Genomic DNA, 19,356 nt, shown 5'->3' on the forward strand with positions numbered 1-19,356 from the left:
GAGCTGAGTGGCACCACCAGGCTCCTCCCCCGGGCACTACAGCCGTTAATTCAGCATCAAGCCACCAGTGGCTTTGAAGAGTGTCTGTGAGTGTCTGTGCTTTAACCTCAATTTATTTTGTGTATCTGTTAGCAAGATGCGTCCTGAGGTTATTAGAAAATTCTAAGAGGTTATTTTTTGGGTCTGGGAATGCTCAAAAAAATTCCCATGTAAATTGATGGTAATTGCTGCTTTGTTTTATTCCGTTTCGGCTTACAAAAGGTTTCACAGGAATGCCCTACTTGCAGAAAGCACGGGAAACTTGTAACAGGGCTTAGAGAGTGAGGAAATTTTACAGAGGAACCTTTCCTAGAGAACACGACTCTGAACAATCTGCAAATCACTGTTATTAATATCTGTTCTTACCTGAAACTAATGTAATGTAATACTGTGTGTCAACTACCCTTCAATAAAAAAAATAATAATTATCTACAAAAAATATATATATATCTGTTCTTAGAAATATTTGTGGATACCTACATAAAAGACTACAGGCCTTCCATTCATTCAGATCATTTAGGATTTCTATTCCAAAATCAAGATGAACCACCAGAGAATCATGACTTGGACTACACAGCTTTGCCTGTTTCTGTCCTTCTTTACCGTAACAAACTACGCCAAGAAAGAGAAGTGGTGTAAGAGAACCAAATGGAAATTAAGCAACTGAAAAATTCAAAAAGCAAAATAACTCACAGGGTGAGATTAATAGATTATAGAGAATCAGTGACCTCTTAGAGAAATCAATTAAAATTAAAATTAATCAATCCTAGCAACAGAAAAAAGTAGACTGGAGACTGAGGGGCCTGTGGGGCAGTAACAGAAGACCTACTATTCATGTTACTGGAATGCTCGAAAGAGATGACGTGTGAGGCTGAAAAAAATATTTGAAGAATTAATAACTAAGAATTTCACAAACTTGGCAAAGGTCATATACCAACAAATTTTAAAAGCTGAGGAAACATCAAACAATTTAATGCCAGGTTGCATCACAATCAAACTCGAACTCTCTATACGAAGAAAAAACACTTTGAAAGCAGCTTGACAGAAAGAATGCATTACAGGTAGGGGGATTATGGGTCAAATGGCATTAGAATTCTCACCTGAAATCAAGGAAAACAGAAGAAAGAACGTTTTTCAAGTACTAAAAGAACACTGCTAATCATGAATCCTACGTCCCACAAAACATCCTTTGGGAATGAAGGCAAGATAGAAAGACATTTTCAGATAAAGGAAAACAAGACATTTGTTACCAGACCTACCCTAGAAGAAATACTACAGACAGTTATGATTTTTTCAACTTTTATGGCTGTGCAAAAGCAATATGCGTTCAGTAGAAACCGTACTTTGAACTGTGGTGTTTTCCCCTGCTAGCAGTATGTGACCTGATGCTCTGATGCTTTGCAGGAGCAGTAAGCTGCAGGCATACCGGGCACACAATCATGAGGGTGACCAACCAATACTCCATGCTGGCCACAGGTTTTTGGATATTGTGTTGTTTTTGCACCCTATCATGTCTACAAAATATCCATGTCTCCTGCTCTTGCTGAAAAGAGGAAGGCAATTACACTTCAGATGAAATGCGACACATTTGTCCAGCATAAAGGCAGCAAGCCCGTAATAGCTATCATTTTTGAGTTAGGACTTTCACAATGATCTCAACCACCTTTAAGGATAAGAAGTGAATCAGTGACGCGGTGAAATTGTCAGTATTAGTTAAAGCCACTTCATCACAGAGAGCTGGGTTGACTGATACACAAGAATTTGTCATGTGATATGTCTTCGCCTACTGATGATCCAGGCTTAAGGCAAGGAGTATTTTCAATATGCTAAAAGAGCATGTCAGTGATCTTACACATATACAAATGTTTGCTGCAAGTCTTGGGTGGGCCTAATACTTCAGAAGGCATCATAATTTCCACGTGTTGGTCAGCTGTAGGGCAGCAAGCGCCAGCACTGAAGGCGCTGGAGCTTTCAAGGGAGGGCTGCATCGGTTACATGTGGATGAGAAATGTTCGCCAGAACAAGTATTTCATGTCAATGAAATCAAATTGTTCTGGAAGCACATGCTAGAGTGTACATTTATTCATTAAGACTTCAAGACAATGCCAGGATTCCAGGCACTCAAAGCCTGTAACTTTCTGAAGGGCTCCAATTCAAGCTTCTTAGCACCAGGGAACTCTATAGAGCATTCAAGAACGTGAACAAGCGTGTGCTCCCCATTTATGACTGCCAGGACAGGCCTGAAGGACATTACCATCATCTGAGGGCTGGTTTTGAACTCTTTTATTCTGTAGGCAAGAGAATACTGTAGGCAAAACAACACCTCATTCAAGATTCTTCTGATCTTAGAGAATGCTCCAGGGCATCCCCAGCACACTGGCGACATGCATCTTGATGTAAAGGTTGTGTATCTGCCACCAACATGACTGTACCCACTCAACCAATGGACCTACGCACAGCAACTACATTCAAAGCATATTATTTACACAAAAGCTCCTGCAGGCAGTTGAAGCACTGAATCTGGCCAAACGATCTGAGAGTTTTGGAAAGGTTGTAAACTCTAAATGCTGCCCGGACCATCAATGAATGATGCATGGGAAGACACACAAAGCATGAATGTCAGCTGGAAGGTTTGAAGACATGTGAACACATTCAAAAGCTTTAACAAAGTCTGCTATTGATGAAATAGTAACAAGATATTAATGCTTGAGAAACAGAAATGGATATTGATGAAGAGGATATTGATAACATTGTTGGCATTGGGGCTGAAGAACTTTCCAACAAGGAGTTAACTGGAGAAACAAAGAATTTGAGGCAAAGGAATAAGATGTTATACCTAAGGAACCAAGAAAGTTCACAGCAAAGAAACTGGCAGAGGCATTTGCAACTATGAGCACTGGTGTACAAATGCTAGAAGAAATAAACATCAATCATGAGAAATTTGCAAGAGCTGATGGGCAGACACAGGATGCTCCTGCTTGTTACAAATATATAAAGAAACAAATTATTCAGCCAAGACTTTATTGTTTTCTTGAAGAACACAAGTTCTGATGCCCCAGTGCCTTCTATCAGTTATTCCTGGGTCATCAATAGGGAAATTGATGACCCCATCACCGTAGCATCCCTATCATCTAGCAATTAATTTTAGTTCAATGCTTCAAACATTCTTCAGGCCCAGTGAGCTATCAACTGTGTATGTTGAGTACCTATACCACCATTCTTTTTCACTTTCGGTACAGCAGTCAATAAATTACACGAGATACTCAACATGTTATTATAAAATAGATGATTTTGCCCAACTTTAGGCTATTGTAAGTGTTTTGAGAACATTTAAGGATGGCAAGACTAAGCTATTATGTTCAGTACGTTAGGTGTATTAAATGCATTTGTGGCTTATTTGATATTTTCAACTTTATATGGGCTTATTGGGATGTAACCCAATCATAAATCAGGAAAAAAAGAAAAAGGAAATGTTAAAAGAAGAAATCTTATAATTTCAAGAAGGAAGAAAGAACAATGGATTAAAATAGAAGTAAACAGACTGTACTTCTCATGAGTTTTGTAAAAATTGCTTGACAGTTGAAGCAAAAAAGACCATCATCCAATATGGTGCTTTGGTGTATGAAAAGGAAATACTTAAGACAATTATAGTAAAGAATGGGGAATGTAAAGGGACTGAATGGAGATAAGGTTTCTACATAACAAAGTGCTAAAATGTTGATACCATAAACTGTGATAACTTATATACATACAATACAATTGGGATATAAAGAATTATACTCAAAAACATCATAAATACATCAAATGGAATCCTAAAAATTAAAGTAGCCACAGGAAGGCAAAAAACAAAAAACAAACAAAAACCCAGATAAAAAGGGAACAAGAAAAAACAAATCATACAGTGGCATATGTAAGCCCTAACATATCAATAATTATTTTAAATTTAAATGGTCTAAATATACCGATTAACAACAGAAATAGTAATGGATAAAAAGAAAGCATGACTGCAGTACATGCTATTCACAGAAACTTACTTCAAATATAACAGTACAGGTAAGGTTGAAAATAAAATTATTGAGAAATATAAGCCATGCAAACACTAACCAAAAAACACAATAGTGACTATATTAATATCAGGTAGAGTATACTTCAAAGAAAATTTACAGGGACAAAAAGGGACATTACATAATGATAAAAGGGTCAATACACCAAGATGACACAGCAGTCCTAACGGGTATGCACCAAACAACAGAGCTTTGAAATACATGAAGTGAAATCTGATACAACTTAAAGGAGAAATAGACAATTCTGGGAATTACATTGAAGTACTTCAACAACCCCTCTCAGCTACTGATAGAAATACTAGACAGAAAATCAGCAAGGATACTAAAAATCTGAATAACATTATCAACCAATAGGATGATGTCGATATTTATACAAACTCCACCCAACAGTAGAATACACATTCTTTTTAAGCAGGGTTACAGAACATTCATCAAGATAGACCTTATCCTGGGTCATAAAACAAACCTAAACAAATTTAAACAGCCAAGTCAAACATAAAACAAATCAATAAGAAAAAGAGAACACAAAATACTCCAGACACTAGGAAATTGAGCAAAATACTTATAAATAACCCTTGGGTTAGAGAGGAAGATTTGAATAAATATTTAGAACTGACTGAAATGTAATTAAAACATTAAAATTTGAGGTAAAGCTAAGACAGTGCTGAGGGAAATGTACAGAATTTAATGCTCACATTAGAATAATAAAAGATCTCAAATCAATAATGTAAGCACCTACCTCCAGAAACTGCAGAGAAAAATACCACTGAAGCAAGTAGGAGAAAGGATATAATAAAGATCAGAACAGAAATCAGTGAATGTAGGAACAAAGAGAGAAAAAACAATGCTATAAAGTGCTGGTTCTTTGAAATGATCAAAAAGATAGATAAATCTCTACAAACACTGGCAAAGATAAAAAGAGAGTTGACACCTTTCCAATATCAGGAATAAAACAGTTAAGTATACATTTGGCTGCCATCAAAAAGATAATAAAAGAATACTTGAAACAAAAAAGAAAATTTAGATGAAATGGATTAATTCCTAGAAAAAGATACATTGAAAATTCATCCAATATGAAATACTCTGAGTAATTCTATACACATTAAATAAAATAAATACATAATTAAAAAGCATCCAAAGAAAACTCTCCAGGCCTAAATGGTTCACTGGAGAATTGCTAACAAATATTAAAATAACAAATAAAACCAATTCTACACACTGTCTTCAAAATAAAGAAGGAACATCTCCCAACCCATGTTGGGAGGTCAGTATCACCTAAACACTAAGTTCAGATACACTACCAAAAAAAAAAAGGAAGCTAGCTACATATCATTATTACTCATGAAGGAAAATCTCTTCAACAAAACACTAGCATATTGAATACTGTAATATATAAAAATAATTATACCCCATGACCAAGTGGGGCTTATTCCAAGGATACAAGGCTGTTTCAATATTCAAAACTCAAATGTAATACATCATTATCAATAGGCTACAGAAGGGTAAAAAATGATTACAACAATTGATATACAGAGAAAGTATTTGACAAAATTCAGTACCCATGCACAGTAACTAAAATACCTCACCAAATTAGAAATAAGGGAAACTTTCTAAAATTGGTAAGAAAACTCTATGAAGAAAACCTTACATCATAATTAATGATGAAAAACTGAATATTTTCCCCTTAATATCAGAAGCCAGGCAATGATATCCTTTTTTACTACAACTATTCAACATATTGGAAACCCTAGCTATTGCAGTAGGGCAAGAAAAGGAAATAGTATTTACACAGGTGGGAAAAAAGAAATAAAATGGTCTCTATTTGCAGGTAATATTTCTATATGGAAAATCCCATTATCAAAAGAAATGGCTACAATTCAGCAAGGTTGAGGATACTAAAATAACATCCAAAATAGTTATATTTCTGTATACTAGCAAAGATTGTGTGGAAACTGGAAGTTGAAAAGCAATACTGTATAATCACTTAAAAAAAAACCATAGATACAAATCTTATAAAAATTGTATAGGACCTATTATTGAAATTTGTAAAACAGTAACAAAACAAATCAAGAAATACTTAAATGTAGAGACATATTACATTCATGATTTGGAAGACTCAACACAGTAAAGATCCTAATTCTTAACCAATTAGACAATTTAACTCAGTTTCTATCAAAATTCAATATATATATATATTTTTTGTAAAATTAGACAAGCTTATCCAAAAGTTTATGTGGAAATTCAAAGTAATAAGGGGTACTTAATAAGTTTTTAAAAAGAATAGAGAGGAATAACTACCCAATTAAAATATTTACATGTAACTATAGCAATCAAGTAAACCGACAGCACAGGACAAGAAAAAGTCTGAGTATTAGTTCTTTAAAACACATGAAGAAAAGGTTAGTTTTTTAAATACCAAAGCCTTAAGTAGTCTTAACTGGTGCAAATAAAATGTGCCCATTCATATGTGCATTCTTATCTCCTCAAAAATAAACGTATTTGATGGCTCAAGCTTTAATGTTTCCAGCAAAAATTAAGTTCCTTAAGAGTAGAGAAAATGTTTTAGAACAAAGCTGTTCAATGAAAGTTTCCAAACCTGCCCTCAACTGTCTAATTCTCCTGACATTGGACAGGAGTGAATGTATATACATGATACATAAAGAATCTAGGTCCTTTGCCTCATAAATAAAACTCTTCTCTTCCAAGTAAACTAAGGAATCCATGACCACAGATGAAGTGCCATAGTCTTGACAAAGAAGTCTGTAATAAACTGTTTGTTGTTCATTTTCTAAGTCTATCCTTTAAAAAAAAGATTTTCCTGAGATAACACTGCAGTGTAAACTAAGGAGAAAGCTGTAGCTCAAGATTTTCCTAAGGGCATAATCACCACTGGTCTCTCTAGTGGATGAATTCTTGGATGTAGAATAAGGCTCTAGCTGGATCAATTTTGAATATGATTCTTTAGATGACAGTTGGTATCCTACAACATAAAGTTTTCTCATAGGGAAGAAAACTGTGGGGTTTCTCTTTGGTATGAATGATCAGATTCTGAGTAAGATGTTTCTTCTGTGGTTACATTCAAAAAGTCTTTCCCCAGTAGAAGCTCTTGGAGGTTGACTGAGGACTGCCCACTTGTGAAAGGTCTCCCCATATCTGTTACACTGACAGGGTTTCTCCCAGTATGAATCCTTTGATGCTGAGTGAGGGATGAGCTGCGACTGAAGGCCTTTCCACACTCACTGCACTCATAGGGCTTCTCTCCAGTGTGTATGATGGAGTGTCGAATGAGATTTGTGCTCCAGCAAAAGGATTTCCCACACTCAAGGCATTCATAGGGCTTCTCTCCACTGTGAATCCGCTGGTGTCTTGTGAGGCCTGACCTACGGTTGAAGGCCTTCCCACATTCCATGCATTCATAGGGCTTCTCTCCAGTGTGGATACTGAAGTGTCGAATGAGGTCTGCCCGGTTACTAAAGGCTTTCCCACATTCTTTGCACTCAAAAGGTTTTTCTCCAGTGTGAGCCCTTTTGTGCAAGATAAAAGTTGAGCAGTGGGTGAAGGCCTTTCCACATTCAGTGCACACATAAGGCTTTTCCCCAGTGTGAATGCGCTGGTGCCTCTTGAGGTATGACCTGTGGTTAAAGGCCTTCCCACACTCGAGGCACTCAAAGGGCTTCTCCCCAGTGTGAATGACATAGTGGTGAATGAGGGCTGCACTCTCACAGAAAGCTTTCCCACACTCACTGCACTCATAGGGCTTCTCCCCAGTGTGACTCTGCTGGTGCCACATGAGGTATGACCTGTGTTTGAAGACCTTGCCACACTCAAAGCATTCATAGGGATTCTCGCCACTGTGGATGATGTAGTGTCGAATGAAACCTGGTCTATCTCGGAAGGCTTTTCCACATTCTTTGCACACAAAGGGTTTTTCTCCAGTGTGGCTCCTATTATGCAAGACAAAAGTGGAGCGGTGGGTGAAGGCCTTTCCACATTCACTGCACTTGTAAGGCTTCTCGCCACTGTGAATCCGTTGGTGTTGTGTAAGGTGTGACTTGCGGTTGAAGGCCTTCCCACACTCCATGCACTTATAGGGCTTCTCCCCTGTGTGGACCATGTGGTGCTGAAGAAGGTAAGTGCTCTTACTAAATGTTTTCCCACACTCTGTGCATTCATAGGGCTTAACTCCAGAGTGAATCCTCTCATGTCGAGCAAGGAGGCGTTTCTTGTTAAAAAATTTCCCACATTCATTGCATTTAAAGGTATTTTCCTCTTCCTGCATCACGGGATCTTTACCTGATCCACATGAGTCATGGTCATCAACAGCATGTCCTGGGGGGACTGGCTCTGGGACAACCACTGAACACACACCATCCGTTGTCCCTAAGCCACCATGTTCAGAGCTCGCCTTCCCAGGGAGCTTCTCCTTCTGGGGGTCTATTTCTGGTTCCAAGTGTCTTTCTTGCATCTCCAATGGCCCATTCTGATCCTCGGTTTGGCCCACCTGGGAGTTCCCTGGAGCTTCTTCTGATAGTTGTTCCTGGCGTGAGGTTCCCTCAGACAGGGCTGGCTTACAAGTGGTAGTTTCTGTAGTCTTAAGTTTTTCTTTGTCACCTGGAAGAAATCCAATACACAAGGGCCTGTTAATAATGCCAACACAGAAGAAAAACCAGTGAAATGCAGTGAAAAAAATGAAAATGTAAATAGTGCCTCTGTGTCTGATGTCTGCTACCTTTGAATCCAAGGATAACAATTTCTTTCCTAGTCCTTGGACTTGAAAGGGAGGCTCAGGGGAGTGGCTGAATTAGAAGACAGAGCTGGAGAGGAGACAGTCAATTCCAGACTGGATATTTATGCAAATAGGTAACTCATTTGGACCTCTAGATAGTTTATGTTGAAGAGATGACTCAGGGCAATGCCTGGCTGCACTAGAAAGATCAACGATGTGATTAGAAAGTTGGGGCTTTGAACCATAACAACTGGGCTTCAGGAAAGAGAAGGAGAGAGGGCAGAAAACTGAGTCATGTAGGCAATGATTCAATGAGGCTCAATAAAACTTTAGACTCTGAAGCCAGCTGACATCCCTACACTGGCAATGCCAGGAGAGTAATGAGTCTCTGAGAAAATGATAGCTCACATTAGATATTTGTCCAAAAACTGTTCCTGAAAGACACCTAATGCAGACTTACTGGACAAAGACTACAAAAACCATCTTAAGCTCAAAGAGCTAAAGGAAGATATACAGGAAGTCATGAAAACATGCATAAACAAAGTGGAAATACCAACAAAGAGCCAAAAAATCTAAAAAGAAGCTGAAAAGAAATTCTGGAGCAGAAAAATGTTCAATAACTGAGGTAAAATATTCCCTAGAGGATTTCAAGGAAAATTTGAGCAGGAAGAAGGATTAGCAAATTTGAATATTAATTAGACAACAGAAATGATTGAGTCTAAGGAACATGAAAAAAAAAAAAAAACCAAATAAAACCAAACAGGGCCTAAGGAACATGTGACACTTCATCAAGCAAGTGAGATTCCCAGAGGGAGACAGAAAGGGTCAGGGAAAATATTTGAAGAAATGAATGAAAACTTCCCAAGTTTAATGAAAAACAGCAATATAAACATCCAAGAGGCTCAATGAACTCTTAAGAAAAATGAACTCAGACTCACACTGAGAAAAAAATAATCACCAAACTTTTCGAAGTAAAAAACTGAGTATCTTAATACCAAGTGTGAAGCAACTTATCACATACAAAAAGTCCTTAATAAAATTAAAATGATTCTTATCAGAAACTTGAAAGGGCAGAAGGCAGTGGGTCAATATATTTAAGTAGAAAAAAAACCCAAAAACCTATCAACTAAGAATCTTATACCTGGCAAAACTGTCCTTCAGGAGTGAGGGAGAAATTAAGACATTCCCATATATAAAAGTTGAGGGAATTTGTTACCACTAGACCTGCTCTTCAAGAAATTCTCAAAGGAGTCCTGTAGGGTGAAATGCAATGACACTTGATAGTTAACTCAAAACCATTTAAATAAATAAAAATTTCAATAAAGGTAAATACATGGGCAATAATAAAAGCTAGTACTGAAACAATGTGTAAGTCCACTTTTGCTTTCTACATTATTTAAGAATTAATTTTTCAAAATTGTCTAAAAGCTAGTATTATAACTTTGGTTGATAACTCCACAGGTAACTTCTTACATAATTTATGAAACTAAAGCATTTGTAAGAGTTATTAATTAAGCTTTAGGGTATATGATATATAAAAATGACCTGAAAAGGGTGAGAACAGAGCTGTAAAGGAATATTTTTTGTCAGTGAAATTAAGCCAGTATAAAATTAAATTAGTATTATGATTTTAAGACATTAAATGTAATCCCCACGAGATGAACAAATTTCTCAAAACACAAAACCTACCAAGACTAAATCACAAAGAAACAGAAAGCCTGAACAGACGCGTAACTAGTAAGGAGCTTTAGTTAGTAATCAAAAATCTCCCAACTAAGAAAAACCTAGACCTGAAGCTTCACTGAGGCTACACTCGTGAACTGTATAAAACATTTTTAAAGAATGAATACCAGTCTTTCTCAAATTCTTCCAAAAAACTAAAGAGGTGGAAATACCTCCACTCATTCTGAGTATTACCCTGTATTACTGTAACACCCAGGACCACCCTGACACCAAAGCCAAAGACAACCACAGACCAACATCCCTATGAACACCACTGCAACAGCCCTCAGCAAGATATTAACAAACCAGTCGGCAGCACTCTAAAAGGATCACACACCATGACCACCTGGGTTTATCCTGTAACACAAGGATGGTTTGACATGAAAAATGATCAGTGTAATACACCAAATTAACAGAAAGGAAAAAGTCATGTTTTTTAAATTTCATTTTCAGATGGTTCATTATCAGTGTCTAAATAAAACTGATTTTGTGTTGACTTTGTATCCTGCTACTTTGCTGAACTCATTTATTAGTTGTAACAATTATTTTGTAGCATCTTTATGGTGTTCTACATATAAGATCACATCATCTGCAAAGGTAATTTTACTTCTTCCTTTTAAATTTAGACACTTCTACTTTTCTTTCTTGCCTAATTGCTCTGTCTAGAACTTCCAGCATTATGTTGAGTAAGTGATGAAAATGTATATCCTTGCCTTGTTTCTGATCTTAGAGGAAAAGCTTTCAGTATTTCCCCATTGAGTAAGAAGTTTTCCGTGGGCTTTTCATACGTGGATTAGAAGAAAACAGGGCAAAACTTGTATGATTTTGGTTTTAATAATAATTTCTTGGGTATGTACCAAAGGCACAGTCAACAAAAGAAAAAAATTAACAAATTAGAGCTCACAAAAATTAAAAATCTTTATGCATCAAGACTGCATCAATAGAGCAAAAAGTTAATCCAAAGAATAGGGGAAAATACTGGCAAATTATCTCTGATATGGGATTAATATACAGAATAGAGGACTAAAACAACAACAAAAAAAGCAAACCAATTAAAAAACAGACAAAGTACGTGAATAGACTTTTCTCCAAGGAAGATAATACAAATGGCTGATAAGCACAAAAAGATGTTCAAAATCATTAATCATTAGGAAAATGCAAATCAAAACTATGAGATACTATATCATACCTATCAGGATGGCTACTATCAAAACTACAAAGTAACAAATATTGGTGAGGATGCGGAGAAATCAGAACTCTTGTGTACTATTGTCAGGAATGTAAAATGGTATAGTATCTGTATAAAACCATATGGCAGTTCCTCAAAAAATTAAAAACGGAATTACTATACATTCCAGCAATGCCATTTCTTGTTATGTATTCACAAGAATTGAAATTAGGGTCTCAAGGATATCTGTACATCCATGTTCACAACAGCATTATTCACAATCACTAAAACAAGGAAGCAACCTAAATATCCGCTGAGGGATGAATGGATAAGCAAAATGTGGCATACACATACACACATATACAAAGGAGTACCACTGAGCTTTAAAAAGGAAGGAAATTTTGACACATGCTATGACATGGACAAACCCCAAGTACACTGTGCTCAGTGAAATAAGCCAATTGCCAATAAAACAACAAAAAGCCCAAGAACTTTGTGATTCACTACATGACATACTTAGAACGCCCACATCACATACAGCCAGTAGAACTGGCTGCCAGGGGGTGGGGCCAAGAGAGGCAGGGAAATGGGGGAATTATGGTATAACGGGCACTGAGTTTCAGGTTTACGTGATGAAGAGTCACAGAGATGGATGTTGGTGATGGTTACAGGACATCATCAATGTATTAATACCACTCAGCTAAACATTGAAAAGTGGGTAAGATGATATTTTATGCTATGCACTTTTACCACACACATGCACAAAAGATAACATGAGGAATGTACAAAGAATTCCTATAAACCAAAAAGAATGGCCGATAAGCACATAATAGGCATTTATCATGAAATGACACTTAAAACACAGATTGGCCCCACATCATAAGGTGCTAAAGCTCCTTAGCAATGAAGGAAAAACAAATCAAGACCATACAAGACAGGATCTCATGTTCCTTTGATCATCAAAAACTGAGGAGCCTTACAGAACAAGCACCGGGCGAGGTGCAGGGAGGAGGCGCCTCCGTTCTCTCCTGGAGGAGGTGTCAATCTGTAGGGCCCCTGTAGGGCCCCTTCAGAGCACAGTGGGAATAGTCCTGTAAGACTTAAAACTTTTCAAAGCCTCTAATTCAACAATTTCACTCCTGAGAAACATCAAAACACGCCCGCAATTACGTGCAAGACGACCAGTATGTAAGGGCTCTTGGCAGCAGTGCTCGTGAGTGTGACAAGATGTGGACAATTAAATGTCGCAGGGAGTGGACGAATACAGCGTGACACAGAGGCGTTTTTTATGGCTCTTCTTCAACTGTAAGGAACGCGAGCCTATTTTTATGTTGAGTAGAGAAACAAGAAGAATGTAAGTGAAGGAAACCTTTCCCTGAGGTGTGACCTAGACTCCGGGTCAGGAACTGGCCAAGGCCAGTGGAAGACCTTTGCCACAAGGGAAAAGGAGCGGCTGCAGACGTGTCTCAGGAGTGCGGACGGGTGGGGAGTGGGCAACGGGCGGGGGGCGGGCTTGCCACCCCCGAGCGGACACATCAGTGGCCATGTGCTGACACCCGGGGCCGGGGAGCTGCTACGTGCCGGGACGGCTGGACGCAGGTGGAGGTGGGAGGGCCCTCTGACGCTGTACCCGGGCTCTGAACTGCCCGGATGGCAGGACGACTGGCTGGAACTCGGGAGGCGGGAAGGGTTCCTTGCCAGGCACTGCTGCCTCTGGGTCAAAGGGCTGTGTGGCTTGAAGCCACCAGAGGCCAGAACAAGCAGCTTCCGAGGGAACCAGGAGCAGCGGTCTCCTCCCGGCCTCAGGCCTGCAGGCCCTCCTCCCGCCCGCCTCTAGGCTCCTACCTGCACAGGCGCTTTGAGGGAGGCCTTTCTTCAGCGGCCACAGCCACTGCCCGTGCTCCAGCTGGTACATCAGCTCAGGTCCGGGGACAGGACAGCCTACTCACGGAGGAAGAAAGAAAGAAGACATAAGGATTTTTGTGAAAAGAAACAAAATCTCTCAATCTATTCTGGGATTGCTGGCTCCCATCCGCACAAAATGGTGACATGCAGACCTAGAGACAGAAGGCATCCCATACCGAGTGGAGGTTCAATTTCTAATATCACGTCAAAAACGAACTATACGGAGTATTATCATATTCAAAGGAGTATATGTACAACTTAAATGCATCATGTTGTTTCAAAATTGAAATAAATTTATGAAGTTAAACAACTGACATATTTAAGATACTGACTCTTTTCATTCAAAACAAAGCTTCATTGAGCTAGGCCCTATTTTTAGATCCTAAGCAAATTTTTACATTGCTCTTCCTACAGACCACAGATAAGATCAGGCTTCCGCCCCAGGATTCCCCACTATGTTCCTGGCACATACTGTGATCAACACCATCTCACAGACGGGGACACGAGGGCCCAGGTAGTGCTGTGACCGGCCGAGCAGCACAGACCCTGGGCTCTAGCCGACTGTGCTCGTGTGCGGTCTTCCTCAGAGCTACACATCGCTGCTCCAGAAGGCACTGCGACCGGGCCTGAGGGTGCGGCGCGCCCAGAGGGGAGACGGTAGCAGGGGTGCGGGGGTTCTCAGCTGCTAAGGCGGGCAGCCCGCGTGCCCGAGGGCTCTCCTGAGCCCACTCCGGGAGCCCCCTCCACCCCTGCCGCAGCCCTGCGGGGTGGACACGGCACTGCCCTGTTGAGCAGCGAGCACGCCGGGACACAGGCAGGTGCAGTGTCTTGCCTGGGGCCAAGCAGTTTTTAAGGGACAGAGTGAGGACTGAACACCAGGGGTCTGGCTTCAGACCCTGGGCTTCCAAACACTATACTATGGAGGACACGGGGAGCACCCTCACGTGAACCAGCAGCCTGAGACCGCGGGGAGGGTGGTGGTGAGGCAGGGTGTGCGCACGGAGATCCATCCTCAGGGCACGGGGGCTGGGAGAGGGGCACACTCGACTCCGGATGTCAGCAGTTCACAAACTACTAGGAAACGATCAAACTGAGAATGCTACACAGTGGGATGGCCACAGACAGACACTGACAGAAACATCAAATGTGGCCTACTGTCATCATTTCACCAAAAGACGTTTTTTTACTACAAAAAATAATACAGAGGAGAGCTTCATCAAATGAACCCAAGTGCTCTACACTGAGTGAAGCTGTGTGAGGGACTCGCTGCACCAGCCGAGTGCTCCTGCCTTCGGGGAGGGCTGCGACGGCACGAGAAGGAAACGGGCGGGGCAGGAGCAGGGCCCGGGGCAGGCTGGACACCTGGCCAGTGCGCGAAGGGCCTAAGTGAGCTGTGACTGCATTAACCACGTTTTTTAAAAGTGACCCACTTTTTAATTTTTCTTAGATTCCTTCAAAAGCTGAATCTTACTGCTTCGGTGAGTGGGGAGCCCACAGTCACTTTTCTTGTGGGCAGGTCAACCTGAAAACGCAGCAGTGAAACCAAAGCACATGTTTTGTCCCAGAGAGCTCACACTGCGCTCCCTCTAGTGAGAAGGGGGAAATTGGCAAGTTGGGGAACGTGGTGTGAAGATGCAGCACTGAGCCTGGGTCGCCCCTCAACAACCATCAGGAGGCAGGAAAGGGAGAGAGGAATGCACGGCCCAGGGTGTCCCCCCGCACCCCTGCCGAAGCGCCCACGCACGCTCTGACTGGGTCACTCAGCTGCTGCGTGACTGGCAAGAACGTCCAGCAAATACTTTGATGGGAGAGGCAGGAAGTGTGTGTGTCTCTGTGTGATAAATGTCTACAGCAACCTCCAGCCCAAGTGTGACAACAAAAAGTGTGTTCAGACACTGCCAAGTGTGCCCTGGGAGGTAACATCATCCTTAAATGACAAACACTGGCTTGAAGGATAAAAATAAGGTGATGGGAGGAAGCGGGTATGATAGGGAGACCTCCCACGGGAGGCGGGCCGAGTCCACGGCGGGCGAGGACGCGGGGACTGTGCGGGAGGGGCGGCCACGGGAGAGGCTGAGTGACCAAGCTCCTGGCCTCACCAGGCGGAGGGCACAGCAGGGGAAAGAGCCCTAGGCCCGGGCTGGCGAGGGAATGGGGAACTGGGGACAGAGGTGACGGTGAGCGCTGAGGGCGGCACGGCCGGACGGCAGCCTTTCAGACAGTTCGTCGTGAAACCCCCGAGTGTACCTGACCTCTCCCAGCTCTGTGCCATCTCCTCTCGTTGCCAGAGAACATGGCTGCAGGTCTCCAGGAACAGGCACGTCTCGCCCTGAGCCCCGGACCCCCAGCCCTGCTCTCCCTCAGGCTCAGTGGTCTGTCGCGACCACGCTTAAGTGGAGAAACGGGGCAGCGGCTGCTTCTCAGCCTTGGCACTCCTGGCATGGTGGGCTGGATGAGTTCTTTGTCGAGGGGCCATCCTGTCCAGGCAGGGTGCTTGGCACCATCTCTGGGCTCTAACCTAGATGCCAGTGCCACCCATGCCCATGTGTGACAACCCGAAGTGGCTACACACACTGCCAAGTGTCTCCTCGGGCACAACTGTGGAGGGATACTACTCTAACTTCCCTCTCCCATCCTGGCAGAGGATCTCGGCCCCGGGAAACAAGGGGCGACCACCAAGGCCCACAGCTGAGATCGTGCAGAACGATCCCTACTGGCAGTGCTGGCAAAGGCCTCCTGGGGACCTGACTCACCCACTTCCTGGACCCCGTCCCCAAGCATGGCCCTGCCACCTGGGCTGTGGGGACACTGAGCCCACAGGCCCGCTCAGTCAGCTCTCTTCCCGGGACACGAGGTGAGAAATTCAGGCAGAGGCCAGTCTGTGCTGGACAGTGGGGTGAGGTCCAGGCAGGTATGGGCCGCGGGGGCCTCAAAAATGCTCCACAGAGCCCAGCAGCAGAGTAAGAAGAACCAAGCGCAGACAAGCAATCTGGGGACACACAGCAAGGACAGGGCGGCCAGTCCCGTCACAAACCTGCCCTTCTGAAGAGTGACACGACCTAGGCCAGCCAGCACGGGACAGAGGCCCACAAGCCAGCGCAGAGTCCTGGTGGGCCCGGGGCCCCTACCAGCTCCTCACAGGGGGACCGGAAATCTGCCCTTGGATTCTGCAGGGCGGCCCGTTTCCTCCCGCCACTTCCCAGGAGCCGAAGGGGGACCATGTGTGTTGCCCAAAAAGACACGGCAGCAGGAGGTGAGTCTGCAGAGTGGCTGACGCTGTGGGCGGGAGGGAGGGAAGGCTGGCGTCGAGGCTCCCTGCGCAGACGGATGGAGCCACAGGTTGCAGGCAAGGAAGCGCTGGGGGGGGAGGCCTTACCCAGGGACACCAGGAGCCCACAGTTTTCCAGCATCACCTCCTGGTAGAGGGTCCTCTGGGCTGGGTCCAGCTGCCCCCACTCCTCCCGGGTAAAGGTCACGGCCACATCATCGAAGGTCACGGACACCTGGAAAGTCAAACAGAGGTAGCAGCGTCGGCCTTGGGGCTGCTGGGTGGGATCAGCACCCGTCTCTGCGTTGCTGGCCAAGGTACAGCGTGATCAAGGGCCGAATCACCAAGCGCCTCCCGGGGCTGAGCTCCGTGCTGGGCTCTCGGGGGAGATGGATGACGCTCTGGGCAGAACGCAAAGGTAGAGAGTCACACACAAGACAGTGGAAATGACGTGTGGACTGTGAGGTGCAGACAGTGAGGGCTCTAGGATGCCCAAGGAATAAGTAAATAATGGTGTGACTGTATCGGTAATGGTAACGACACAGCACCTGAGCCTCATCACTCTGCTAGCCGCCCGCCCCATGCTGAGGGCTTCACATCCTGGTTAAAGCCACTAAAGGCCCCAGCTTAAGTCATCGTTTTCACCATTGTTCTCCTGGCTAAAAAAACTTCATTTGGACTTTGCCTTGCTAATGTTACTCTCACTACTATAGTTTACCTTATCCTCAATAATCAGATCTCCAGCAGATGTAGGACTACATGCCCGTAATGACTGGACCCACTAAACACAAGAAACTCAGCCACCCCACACTCAGAGGAACAGCCCGGTCCTGCAGATCTGTGATTTAAATGCTCCAAGACACTGGCTCACGGGACCTCACCTGCACCTTCACTGCTCACATCTCTGCGCTCTCTGGTTTCGCCTTATCAGTTTTCTTGGGTCAATGTTTCAATTAAACACTTGGCAATTGATTCATAAATAAGAACTCTGTGATATTACTCATTTCTGTTGCTGGATAAACTCACAATACTGGGCACATTTTTGGCAGAGGACAGAAAATTCAACTAGGAGGACCTCAATACTGACTACTAGAGGTCATATATTTAAACAACGAAAACTCTCCGACATGCAATCACATGGCATCCGAAAGGGGCAGTCAGGGGTGCACGTACAGCTTACACTGGTTGGTCTTACGTTAGAGGTAGGAGAAAAATGACGGAAAGAGTCAATGAATTAATTAATCAAGTCTTGGACGTTTACCGCCAACTGTTAGAAAAATATCATTGTTTTGCTTCCTGGGCTGTCACTAGATGGAGTAATCTGGCTTCCGGCAAGCGAGCAGGCCTCCGGGGTTGTTTATGGTGGGTAAGGGGTTAGTCTCCTGCGCAGGCTGTGGGTCAGGGCTCCATCCTCTTATATGGTCTGCCTACACGATAAAGTGCCAAGCCAGCTGCACTTGTCGAAGACAAACACAACTGCAAAGGGCAACCCCGTGCCTTTGCTGGCCTCCAGCACGCCCGGGCGCCCTCTCCCCACCAGCAGCGCAGCAGCAATGCCCGAAACATCGTCCACTCACCTGCGCCGGGTCCATCCACGCCGCCGCCATCACGGGACCCTGCGGGGCGAGCGGCGCGGAGCGAGCGGCCCTGACCTCGGGCAACAGAAGCGGGTCCCCAGGGCTCGTCCGCCCGCCACCCCTTCGCTGTCCTGGGCGGGGTGACCGCGGGTGCCTTTCGACCTCCCCGGTCGCGGGCAGGCTCACGACTCGTTCGAAGGCGCGGAGGTGAGTCCTAGCCCCGCTTCTGCTCGTTTTTCAAGAGCCTCACTGGAAACGGCCACAGCGCACCGATCGGACTCGCACAGCTGGCGTGGACGGAACCGGCGCACATGAGTGACGTGCGCCGCCGGAGCCCGGAAGTCCCGCCCCCACACGCCAGCCGCGGGGAACGCCCCTGTTCTGGACTTTCACTGGGCCAGCGCCCAGGCGCACGGTGCACAGCCTTCTGAGTAATGTAGTTTTCCTTTACAGCCCACCAGCAAGAGCAGCGCATTCCCGAGTCGGTCTAACCGGGTGTAAGAGTTCCAGGCCCTGGTCCCCGCGTCTGGCCCGCTCTTCATAGTGGGCACAACCCGGGGGAACGACGAAGGAGCAAAACCATCACCATCCTTTCTACGCCCGGAAAATTGGGGCGTAGGGGTTGCGGGCATTCCCCCGGCGTCAGGGCAAATGCAGGCCCTCGGCTGGGGTCATGACCTCCCCGTGCGCCTTATCTTCTCTCTGGATCATCTCAGAGGGGATTCGGATAGATGAGCAGTAAAGTAACCACGGAAGGGAGGACTCCGGAAGTCTACCTCCAGCCCGTGCGCACGCTCAGACCGGACTCCCGGGACGCCTTTGGCGCAGCGCCACCTCCACGTAGTGCAACAGCCGTGGAGTGAAGGAGTTGGGCCCCAAGAGTGCGT

At 44.0% G+C, this 19,356-nt stretch overlaps 1 protein-coding gene across 1 annotated transcript; it reads right to left on the reverse strand.

Annotated features, from left to right (window-relative positions):
- Positions 1-2,307: 2,307 nt before the first annotated feature.
- Positions 2,308-18,774, reverse strand: LOC118932709 (zinc finger protein 805-like). Its single transcript, XM_036926413.2, has 4 exons — positions 18,470-18,774; positions 17,001-17,127; positions 13,565-13,660; positions 2,308-8,714 (listed from the first exon to the last, which is right to left on the reverse strand). Exons 1-4 carry the CDS (start codon positions 18,497-18,499, stop codon positions 7,102-7,104), a joined length of 1,866 nt encoding a protein of 621 aa, XP_036782308.2. The 5' UTR covers positions 18,500-18,774; the 3' UTR covers positions 2,308-7,101.
- Between the last annotated feature and the right edge of the window lie 582 nt (positions 18,775-19,356).

This window comes from Manis pentadactyla, assembly GCF_030020395.1.
Source record: "Manis pentadactyla isolate mManPen7 chromosome 15 unlocalized genomic scaffold, mManPen7.hap1 SUPER_15_unloc_1, whole genome shotgun sequence".
Lineage (NCBI taxonomy): Eukaryota > Metazoa > Chordata > Mammalia > Pholidota > Manidae > Manis > Manis pentadactyla.